A 12,350-nucleotide genomic window follows, 5' to 3' on the forward strand; every position below is an offset into this window, starting at 1 on the left:
TCATCCAGGTAGGAAAACAGTGTGAGACCACACCCTTCAACTATGTCTGCCAGTTAACAAAGTGGGACTCAAAGCAGAGCCCCCCCCCAAAAAAAGGTAACGTGTGAGATGTAATTGTGTGGTTTAATGAAGACTTGTATGGAAGGGTCTTGCACAAAGGAGCATACCCAGGGCAAAGCCATGCCTTGAATCCCCAAATCCCCCAGTCTTTGAAGAGGCACCTGCTGAGAGACAGTATCAAAAGCTGCACTCAGATCTAACTGGATGAGAGCTGCAGTGCCTCCCCTGTCAAACTGCGATCTAAGCCAAGGCTGTTTCTGTGCCATATTCAACCCTAAATACAGATTGTGAAGAGTGCATGAGGCCATTAGTATCCTGATAGGCTGATACCTGTACCTGTAGATTTACATGCTTTTCAAGAACCTTAACAAACAATAGCAGTAATGAAATAGACCAATAGGCAGTCCAATTAAAGATGGCCAGGTTAATGTTCTTTAATAATGGTACCACCATCACATGTTTCCAAGACTTAGGAGCAGAGCCCTCAATTCATTAAGAACTGAGAAGATTGATCACAATGGAAAAAAGTAGTGGACAAAGTTTGCTCAAGATAGCAAGTGGCAGATGGTCTAATGGTGAGCCAGACTTTGCAGTGTCCAATAGAGATACAAACATTGAATTCTCAATAGGAGAAAAAGTCCCCAGGGAACATGTAAGAGGAATAGGAGAGTCAAAATACCTCCCTTCCCACTTGATTGGAGGGAAAGGGGGCACGGATATCGGACATTTTTTTTTTTTACAAGAAATGGCTGCTAAATCATCACACCATATTAGTGAAAGCATGTGAGCGACAAAAGATTGCATCTGCAGATTTTATTAAAACAAATAGTTTCTAGCTCAAATGGAACAAACATTACTAAAAATGAGGCAATATGTGTTGCTGTACAGTTGGAGGCCTTTGCATGGATTGACTGGTCTCCTTTCTGTTGCTTATTCCTGTATGTGGTTGTCAAAATGGTACTAATGAGGTGAAACATTTGCCCAGATAGTGTTAATGCGACAAAAATTGAGAATACTTTCGGAAACTACAACACATAATTTGCCTTTTCTTGCTGCATGATTTAGTCAACCCTGCTGCATAATTCAGTCCTTTCCTGCTGCATAATTCCAGTGGCCCGATTATATCTTCTGCAGGACACCTGCAACCATGCATAAGGGCTGCTACAAAGGCTAGTGTACTCTATCACTGCCGATCAAAGTCGGACAGATTTGGGTGGTGACTGCTGACCTGCTGAAAGTACTCTTAATGATATGAGGTATGTGAGTGGAGAATTAGGAGTGGCACAACTGGTGTGAGTGAAATGAATGTTTTGAGGAACGCAAGCAGTGGGAGCGATATGGGCTGTATGAGTGATTTGAGTGGTGCGATATGAATGGTACCACTGATGAGTTGTGTGACTCGTGAATAGTAGTAGTGCTGCAAGTGGTATAAGTGATATGAATGATATGAGGGCATGCAAGTGATGAATGGTATGAGGGATGCAAGCAGTCTAAATGATAAGAGTGCCATGAGTGAAGCGAATTATGCAACTGGCATGAGTGATGGGAGTGATCTGAATGGCATGAGGGAAGCGAGCTGTGCGAGTGATATGAATGTTATGAGTGATGTGCCGGATATGAATGGTATGAATGATGTAAGAGGAGCAAGAGAGGACTAGTAAGGGAGAATCAAGTGATATGAATGGTATGACGTGGAAGAGTGATGCAAGTGATATGTATGGTATGAGTGATGTGAGTTGTGCGAATTGTATGCATGGTATGAGTGATGCAAGTGGTGCTAAGGATAGGTATAGTATGAGGTACGTGAGTGACGAATGCTAGTAGTGCTGTAATCAGTGTGAATGATGTGAGTGGTATGAGTGACAGGAGTGATGTGACTGGTATGAGTGATGCGAGTGATCAACGGCCTAACTGAAGTGAGTGATGCTAGTGATATGAATGATTTGAACAGTATGAATGATGAGTGATATGAATGAGTGATGTAAGCGGTGAAAGAGATGACTGGGATGATTGTGATGTAAGTGAGGAACAAGTTACTTAGCTTCATAACGCCTTTTCTAGTAGAGTCCATCTAACTACAGATTCCTCACCTTATAAACTCCCCTAGGCACCAGATTGGATCTGGAAATTTTCATATAATTTGCTACCCATATCTACAAATGGCTTTGTGCAGCTCAACATCAGGTCTGTCCTGCTTCGGACTAGACACCAGGGCCACTATGTACGCACCACCTTTGTTTGATGTTGTCAATTTCATTCTGATATCCATCCACACCAACGGACACAGTCATTGAAATTTGGAAATCAGTTCATGGCAGTGTTCAGACTTTAGGATGGAGTCTTATTAGTGGACAATACGAGTTCATTCCATGAAATGGGGAAGAGGATTAGTCGGTGAGGAATCTACAGTTAGATTGAATATCTATCAGAAAAGGTGCTACTGAAGGAAAGTAATTTGTTCTTCTGATAGAGAGTTCTAAATGCATATTCCTCACCTTGTGAATCGACACCAAAGCCGTAACTCTCAGGTGGTAGATCTCTGGAATGCTCAGAAAGGCGAAGTGCCCATCCTGTCAGGCCTGGTTAAACAAACAAGGTCTTGTGAACGTGTGTATGGATGCTGACAAAGCAGCCGGGCAAATGCCCATGAGTGGCACACCACACAACACCTCAGACACCTGGATGGAATTTGACCGAAAGGACTGGGGTTGAGCCCACTGAAATTTTAGATCCCACTGCATCACCTACATGCCACCTCTCGTGGTCCACAAGCCAAACTCACGGAGACCAAGGATGCAGGTTTAAACATCTGGATCATAGCCCGCATGTCTTGGGCACGTTGAGGCAGAGGGATGGCTCGGAAAAGCACCATGTCTAGGATGGCATAGATGAAGGGGACCGTTTGTGAAGAAGTTGTGTGACTGCGCCATGTTGATGGAAAGCCCCTTGCTGTCAATTGAATGGCCTTTGTCTGGAGGTGGTTTACAACTGTTTGAGGTTTGCTCGCACTCAACAGCCAGTTGTCGAGATCGAGGAAGACCGATATTGCCAACGTCCTTAAATAGGCTGTGACCACCACCATCACCTTTGTGCACTGGCAAAGCCAAAGGAAAGCACGATGATCAGAAAGCACTCTTGGCCTACCTGAAACTGCAGGTAACGCTTGTGAGACTGCAAGATTAAGATATGAAAATATGTGTCCTGCAAGTCCAGTATTACAATCCAATCTCCTGGATCCAGGGCACACAAGCTGGTTCAGGATGCGTATTCTGAATGTGCCTTCCAGAGAAAGAAGTTAAGATAGCTAAGGTCTAGCACAGGGAAAAGGCTTCGGTACTTTCTCGGCTCCACAAAATAACAGGAGTAACAATCACTGCTTCCGATGCCGGCACCCTCTGTATTGCTCCCTTGGCAAAGAGACCTTTAACTTCTCCACGGAGTATGGGCAAGAAGTCTGCTGTATGGTGGTGTGGTTCGGGTGACAGGTCCAGGGGCTAGGATAGAAAGAGCAGGAGGTACCCATTCTGCAAGATCTGGAGAATCCATTGTTGGGACGGGATGCTCCTTTAGCACAAGAGGCAGACGACGAAGCAACCCCCTACTGGTTAATCCTGCACCACTGAGGACAAGTTAAATCGATTTTAAGGCATCAGCAGTGGGCGAAGAGCTGAGGTTTGGGTAGCTTGTGGTCACTTGAGGTCTGGCCGCTGTCAGCATGATCCCCGGCCTAGACCACGAAAGGACTGCAATGGCAGGCGAGGTCAGCAGCACATGTACTCGAGAATATATACATAGGCAAATTATACTTGATCAGGGCGGAAAGATAGCTCTAGTTTAATTTAATTTCTCAATTGCCTTTGACAGAGTTTGCCTCCTTTTGCTGTTAAAAAGGCTGGCGGATATTGGAATTGGAAGGACTGCTCTGCATTGGTTAAGTTCCTTCAATAAAAGAAGGAGCCAACATTATCCACCACCACTTTAGAATGTGGTGTCCCTCAGGGTCATTTCAGAGTCCAACTCTTTTTAATCTGTATGTGGCCCCTCTTGCAGAGCATATTAGGAACCATCAGGTATCATGTTTGAGCTATGTAGATGATGCCCAGATTGTGTTGAGAAGTGATAATAATGGAAATTTGGTGCAGGCAAATTTGAATCCTGGTGGACAGCAGTGGCAGACTGGATATCTCTTAACTGCTTTGCTTTAAGCTGAGCTCAGACAAGACTGATGTGCTTGTTCTTGGTACCCCTCTTGCTTTGGGCTAATAACTGGTGGCCTGCTGAGCTTGGCACATGCCACTCTCCAGTCCATGCTGTTAAGAAACACTATAAATTATACCCTATTATTTCTGCAACAAATTGATAAAGAGACATCCTCTTCCTTTCATCAACTTGAATCCTGAGAAAAATGTTGTCTTTTGTCTCTAATTCCACACATTTACCTGCCATTCAAGCACGGGTGTGTTCTTGGTTGGTCTAATCAATGCTTTAAACCTGTGTCTACCCACCTTCAGACTGTGCAGAACTCGACTGTACTCAATTTCTCACCCAGCTCAACACCCTTTTCAATCATCCTCTGCTCAATTCCTCAAGGTTCTCAAGGCTAAAAAAGTCATGCCAACTAAGTAGATTCTATGCCTTTCCGGTGGCCACAATGTAGGACTCTTCTCCTTTTCATTTATAAAGTCAAACCAAGTTGACGGCTATTGGAATACAGCTCAAAACCTAGTAATTCTTTCAGTAGTTTGTGTCAGTCTAAGATTGTTTTCCGCAATCCCCTGGACACCCTTTGTCTATTTGTCTGCTTTATAAATTCCAAAATTAAATAACTAAAATTCCATAAATAACAATGTAATACAACATAACCATTTCTAGTGAACTGTGTATTGTTGAGTTAATAGAGTACTTCATAACTAATAAAGTACTGCTCACTTTGTAGATGCAGTCAAGCAACGGAGTGAAGAAATTTGAGAGCAAAAGATGAGCAATCTAAAAATTATGAGATTCTGGAAGACAACATTGAAGAAAGGTTGAATACTTACACTTCTTTAAGCTCTTCGATTAAAGATTTGCGGGAAGCCTGGAAATACAAATTATTGAGCAAATGATCATTAAACAGTTGTATAAAAAAAAATCTAATAAGAACTTTTCACTATGCGGTGTTCTTTTGTTTTTTAAATAACAAGTTACATCATACATGGCATCGCTTTTAGGAAAAAAGGATAAAGTTATCTTTATGCTGACGCAGTAACTCCTGGTTCATAGATTCTCTCACATTATTAACCTGCATGTACTGATACCCTGTTAGGTTATGTTAGTACGTATTTATTGAGTGTACTTTGAGGATGCCTAGGCACTTCGTATTAGGGAAGAATCCAGTTAAATAACAAAGACAATTCACTATAAGTCAAGGCGGCTTGTTCAAAAACCAAAGTTTCAACGGAAATCTAAATCAATGTAATCATTGTTCCATAAGTAGGCTATCTTGAAGGGATTGCCACAGCTTTGGAGCACAGAATAAAAATATACTTTCGCCTGTCGCCTGGGATAATCTTGGGAAAATTAATAAATTAGCTGATGAGGGGTGGAGAGTCCTGCAAAACACACAAGATGATGGACGGAATGTTGCAGGATAAAAGCTTCATAAGCACCCTTTGAAAAAGCTGATGTGTCTCTTGATGAATCTTGAAATTATTTGTTGACTCACTAGAAGCCAATGTAGCTTCTGCAAAATCATACTTCTGTGAACAAAACAAGATGCTTCTGCCACCAACCTGACTTCGTACTTTACCATTTGTACGTTACAGAACTTCGGGTATCCCAAATACAGGGAGTTAACATTGTCGAGATAAAAGCTCATTGAAGCAGTCAGAGCCATATGCTTGCCGTCAGAAGAAAGATAAGAACCTAACATTCGAATGTGAAAGGTATATGAGGAGACAACTGCAGAAACGTGAACTAACAAAAGTAGCTGACTACATTTGCTGATGAACCCTTCAGATATTTGACCAGTAGTGGTATATTTTCCAAGCTCAGCATGAGTTTGCTGCTTCCACTTCACTGCTGCATAAAATCATATTTGTTGGAATTCACGGTGGGAGGAAGGCGTGTTACCAAGGTGAAGTAAAATCTGAGTGTCATTAGCATGTATGTATAATCAAACGCCTTACTCCAAAAGTGTTTCTCATAATAGCACTACATATATGTTGAACAAAAGTAGAGTTAGCAAAGATCCCTGGGGTACCCCACAGGTCACAGGTACCTTTCTGTGACTACAGAGTACATAAACTTTACTGCTTGGAAGCAGCAGGACAAAAAAGATTTAAGCCACTGATCTGAAGACCACACAATGCCTTATGCATTATACAGCCTAAAAGGAATGTAATGGTCAACCGTATATCGAAAGCGGCAGAGAGAGCCAGCTTAATCGGGGCATTTATGCGAGACAAATCAAGGCCAAATATCAAATCATCGGGAATTAACAGAAATATTGTTTTGGCATTGTGGGTTCGGGTCAACACACTGGTGTGTTAGCTAAGCACCTATTAATTTGTAGATAGTCAAACTGTTGTTTTTGAAACATGTCCCACTAGAAACGTAATACACGAATGGCAATACTGAAATAGGGTTATCCTTTTTCAATTTTGCAGGCATGGTTCCTGGTTTCCTTAATAATGGTGGCAACTAGTAAAAGGACAATTCCTCTTTCTCGAGCAGAATTAAGAGAAGTGAATAGTGGGGGACTGATAGCTTGACTAAGATAAATGAAAACTGACACTGGAAAGGGGTATAATGGTGATCCACATTTAAATGAGAGAACTGAGCTAATTAGCTCCTCAATTGAAGCACACACAACAAATTAAACGATGGTTCATCTGAAGTTACAACTGTTCTTACCATCCAGTGGCTGGACCAGAAAAAGCTTTGATTGCTGATAATAGAGCAGTGCCCACCATCTACTAAGCATGTGGGTTCTTAGCTTAACCCAGTGGGTGTGCACATATTTACCAATTTGCCTTAATAAAGAAAAGCCAAGTACCTCCAAAGACTGAGCTGTTGCTCTGATGTTGACAGTGAGATAACTGTTACAGACTAGGTGTAAAAGTTAATATTAAGATAACTTTATCCTACGCTAATGTTCTGGCTGTCACCCATTCTCCACCGTGGGATTGATTCAACAAAGATGTCAACAAACAGGCTCCTCAGAAATAACATGCTAAATTGTTCCTTAATTTAGGATGAAGCCTCAATAGCTTACCTGCTGGAGAATGCACGTGGACCACCGCTCCTAGACACCTTACAAATTTCCCAAACAGGTCAATGTCTCCATAATACCAGACAGATTGCTTTAGCTCTGGTGGGGTAAGAATTAACACTTTATGGAGGGTGTGTGCCCTGAACAGTATAGCAGGATGCAATCCACAGGATAATGCTCTTCTGCGCTGCAGATTGGCTGGCATCATTCCCTCCAAAGACCATGAACAGTAGGTCTGTAGAAAACAGAGCCCTGGTTTTATGGAGCAGCCAGAATAGATTATTTTAACTACATTACCTGGAGGGATTTGCGGTCCTGTTTCTAAACAGCCTTTTGCGGTACAACTAGTAGGACTGAAGTGCCTCGCAAAGGTGGATCCGAAGAGGGGGAAGATGCAGAGTGTCAGGTGTTCGGAGTGTCAGACCCTAAAAGCTCAGGCCGGAAGCATGACCTGCACTCACCTCACATTCCTCAGAACATGTGGGTTCAAAGGCAATGATGGAAACATGCACAACAGGTCGAAATCCACCAAAGAAAGTCTCCTAGAGATCCTCAAGGAGGAAAATAAAGGGAGCAAAAAGGTGGGAGACAGTTTTCAACATTTGGAAAATAGGACGAAATAGGACAAAAAAGGCATGCCCCAACGGGGAAATATTTTCTAGAACTAGCTCCAAATATAAGTGCCAATCCAAGTTGTCAAAATGATGCGGGTCTGTTTGTACATCCTGATGCGGAGGGACCCTGCTGGATAAATGTATGTATGAATGTACCTAGCTAGGACGCAATGGAGCACTGTCCACTACATTGGGAGGGGGCAATCATCTGATCTTTAACATCAAATGTGACATACACAAATTCATTTTACACACAATACATTTCACATTTTGTTAGGCAGAGAAACTTGAAACTTGGACTGTCTCTCGGTGATCCCCTTGTGGGAGCATTTATAAGGAGACCTGAACTTCTGTTCAGATCCAAAAACAGCAGACAGATTTACTGTACAGGGTCCCAGACCATCCTTTGCTAACAACTTTGCAGCTCCACAATGAATCAAAGTCTAGGACTCTAATGATATGATATTAAAGGCAAAGCAAGTGCAGTGACATTGCAAGAGCCTACACACCTAGGCACAGAAGAAGCCAGCTGATGCTATCACATGAAACATTATGATCTCTTCTATCAATGGGTTGAACTTATAGATTGGAGATTTAACAACTAATCGTGGTTAATCAAGTACTTATGAGACATAGCTTTGGTTTATAAGCTATAGATAACATAGGACAGTGGGATGGTAAACTCTGTTAGGATTTAGATTGCTCAAAATGGGTGAACCCAAAAAACAAGCGAAAGGAAATATAATGTCACACCTCCTTCTAATTATTATTATTATTATTATTATTAGGGAGTTTTGTAAAGCGCCTGGTTTACGCCCAAGGCGTGTCCCCGCGCTGTGGTGGGTAGGGTGACCGTGTAGCAGCCCAACAGTAGTTAGCGTTTGAAGAGATGAGTCTTAAGTTTTCGCCTAAACAGGGTTTCCGAAAACTCCATGCGAAGTTCCATCGGCAGGTCATTCCACCGCTTTGCGGCCAGGTATCTGAATGATCTACCCCCCCATGCGTGTTTTCTTTATTTTGGGGATTTTCAGAAGACCTGTGCAAGACGAGCGCAAGCTCCTGGTGGGCTCATACCAGGTGACCGGGCTTTTCCTCTCAGAATGCGGTGGCATGTGGCCAAAGCCCTGAATTCCACCCTACTCCTGACCGGAAGCCAGTGCAACTCCTGGAGCGCTGCCCTGGAGGGAGATCTTCTAGGAAGCCTCAAAACAAGGCGAGCGGTAGCATTCTGCAACACCTGGAGGCGGTTTAAAACCTTTTCCGTTGCCCCCAGATACAGCAGATTGCTATAGTCCATGCGAGATGTGACTAACGCATGCACCAGCGTCCGGCGAGCAGCAATGGGTAGGAAATCCAAGATCTTCCTCATGGTTTTTAGAATGCCGAAGCATGTCCCCACCACTCGACTAACCTGGGAGTCAAAAGTAAGATCCTCATCTAGCCATACACCCAGGTTCTTTGCTTCATGACATGGAGCAGGTACCTCTCCCAGGCAGGGTGGCCACCATGCCGACGACCAGACAGGTGGACCCCCCCCCACCACGAGCACCTCGGTCTTGCTGCCATTAAGTTTTAGGCAGTTGGCGGACATCCAGGCTGCCAGTTCTTGCATGCAGACTCTGAACTTGTCCGCCATTAGACCAGGTGCGCGTGAGAGGGATACCACCAGCTGAGTGTCGTCAGCATAGGACACAAGACGTAGTCCGTGGCCTTCAACAATGGTCGCCAGCGGAGAGACATAAAGATTGAACAGGGTAGGGCTCAGGGACGAGCCCTGCGGCACGCCCTGGCCCAACCCGAACTCCCTAGAGTAGCACTCTCCCTGGCGAACTTGGAAACACCTGCCTGTCAAGAATGACCGGATCCATCCAAGCGCAGCTCCTACCACCCCTCCATCATTCAGACACTGTAGCAAGGTGGAGTGAGCTACAGTGTCGAATGCTGCGCTTAGGTCCAAGAGGATCAGGGCCATGGTTTGGCCCTCATCCACTCCCTGTCGCAGAGCTTCTACTGCCATGAGCAATGCTGACTCCGTCGAATGGCGGGGACGGAAGCCAAATTGAGAGTCATGGAGTAGAGAAGCTTCTTCTACAAAACCCATCAGCTGGAGGTTTACAGTTTTTTCGGCAATCTTCGCCATATATGGCAGGAGGGAGATGGGGCGAAGATTGTCTAGCCTATCATAGCTAACATTGGGCTTTTTTTGAAGGGGGAGAACCACCGCTCGTTTCCAAGCATCCGGGACAGTGTGAGTCTCGAATGAGAGATCCAGAAGACGGCGGATATGAGGCTCCAAGACATGCAAACTGCCCATCAGGCGTCCAGGAGTGGTGGGGTCACGAGGGGAGCCTGATTTAATTGACCCACAGATCTGAACGAGTTTTTCAGTGGGTGGGGTTACAAATGTTGCTAGCACCAGTCGTTCATCACATGCCTTAGATACCTCTACCACCTCGGGGTCCATGTCAACCCTACTGGGGAAGGTTGAGTATATAGTAGAGACTTTGTTGGAAAAAAATTCCGCTACTCGGTTGCAATGGTCAACTGTGCAGAGCTCCTCTGGGACTGCTGCAGGCTTTCCCACTGAGAGGGATTTGTATATTAAAAACAATTCTTTCGAGGAATTTTCGGCTTCCCCAATCCTGGTACCATAGTAGATTTTTTTGGCCTTTTTGATTAGTCCATGGTAATATCGCCTACTAGAAACATAGTCCAATCTAGCTTGTGTGGCGAAATCAATTCTCCAGCGCCTTTCTGCCCGTTTACACTTGGATTTGGCCATACGGACTTCTTCACTAAACCAAGGTGCATTTTTCAGTGCGCGTCCCCCTGTTTTAATCTGGGCAAGCGGGGCTACGTGGTCTAGGGCGACTAAGATGCGTTGGTCCAAATTATCGTTAACAGTTTCCACATCCGTTCCCCTTAATTCATCCCCCACCATAAGAGCTTCATTAAACCTGGCAAGTGAAAAATTGGCCCATCTCCGTCCAGGACGATGAAGTGCCACTTTTCCTAAAACTTTAGCTCCCGGAATAGAGATCGAAAAGGGAGTCAGGAAATGATCCGACCATGGGATAGGTACGGGGGCTAGAGCTTCCACTTGCCCCCAGTTGGCAAAAATAGGGTCCAGCAAGTGGCCCCGTTGATGGGTAGGGGATTCACCTACCAGTTCGAGCTGAAGGGCCCTCAGCTCCTTGCGAAGGTCCCCTGCTCCCCTATCAGTGGGATCATCCAAGTGTATATTGAGGTCACCCAGCACCAGGAACTTATCTGTGCGTAAGGCTGCCTCTGTGGCACTTTCAATCAGACTTTCTGTAAATCTGGTTGAGGGGCCCGGTGGCCTATATATCAGGAGGCCCTTAACAGTGTATCCCCCGTTGACTTGGATGGAAAACGCGCCCGCCTCACTATCTGTAATCTCAATCTGCTCCAGAAGACAACATAAGCCCTCCCTCACCACAATGGCTATTCCTCCACCTCTGCCTTTGGGTCTATCTAGCCGTACTAGGGTATAACCCTCCGGAATGGCTTCCAGGACCTCTGGGGCAGAGTCGCAGTCCAGCCATGTCTCAGTGAGAAAGAATAGGTCCCATTGTTGTTCTCTAAGGAGATCAAAGATATCCAGGCGATGCTTGCGCAGCGACCGAACATTCAACAAGCCACAGACCAATTTGCGGTGTTCTCTGGTAGTGTGTATTGACAGGTCGAACTTGAACTGGCTGTGGCTGCACCCCGTGTTATCTTCCACCCTCATGCCATGTAGACACAGGTTACTGGCACACATCTTGCGGTAAGATAGCAGGTCCGCTCTGCTCCACTGAATGTGTCCTGTAGGAAGAGCAGGGGGCATGGCCCTGGGCCGAGTTCGGCCGCGGACGGGCGCAAACGGGCTTGACTTGAGCGCGACTTCGGCGCGACTTCGGCGCGCCTACGTTGCGCCCGCTGCGCTCGTCCGCTGCGCTGCCGAGAGTGCATCCGCCTTATATGCCCCACAGCGAGTGCCTCAGGAGCACTAGACCGCTGACCGGTCTCCCCGCTCACCGGAAGTAGCCGTCTCGACCTTCCTCGCCCTCCGCACAATCGGTGCTAATCACCGTGTCGGACCGAGGCGGGAAGGAGGGGAGAGATCAGCCCAGAAGTCGGTGTTAGCAGGTAAGCCAGCAAGCTATCGTGGCAAAAGTTATAACTTAAAACTGGGAAGCCTAAATCGCTATCCCATCAAGCATGTGCAATTTGCAGTTTCCAGAAGTAAAAAGCGCGTTAAAAGCTGCCTCAGCGCCGAGCACAGTGGCTGCAGACACTGCCACTGCCTACTCACCACCCTACTCACTATTAATTTGCTATTATTGTGACTGAAGCAATAATGTCACCCTAGGTTAGTTGCATTTCAAGTTGGGTGACAAAAACACCATGCATTGAGATGG

General features: G+C 45.2%; 1 protein-coding gene across 16 annotated transcripts in view; it reads right to left on the reverse strand.

Moving 5' to 3' along the window:
• The window catches only part of KTN1 (kinectin 1), a 447,380-nt gene that overhangs the window by 185,031 nt on the left and 249,999 nt on the right, over window positions 1–12,350 (reverse strand). For all 16 annotated transcript variants that reach the window (XM_078659859.1, XM_078659855.1, XM_078659854.1 and 13 more), the window contains exon 21: window positions 5,100–5,137. In XM_078659859.1, coding sequence (XP_078515985.1) covers window positions 5,100–5,137 — 38 coding nt within the window. The remainder of the gene's footprint in view (window positions 1–5,099; window positions 5,138–12,350) is intronic.

This window comes from Lissotriton helveticus, chromosome 9 (assembly GCF_964261635.1).
Source record: "Lissotriton helveticus chromosome 9, aLisHel1.1, whole genome shotgun sequence".
Classification (NCBI taxonomy): Eukaryota; Metazoa; Chordata; class Amphibia; order Caudata; family Salamandridae; genus Lissotriton; species Lissotriton helveticus.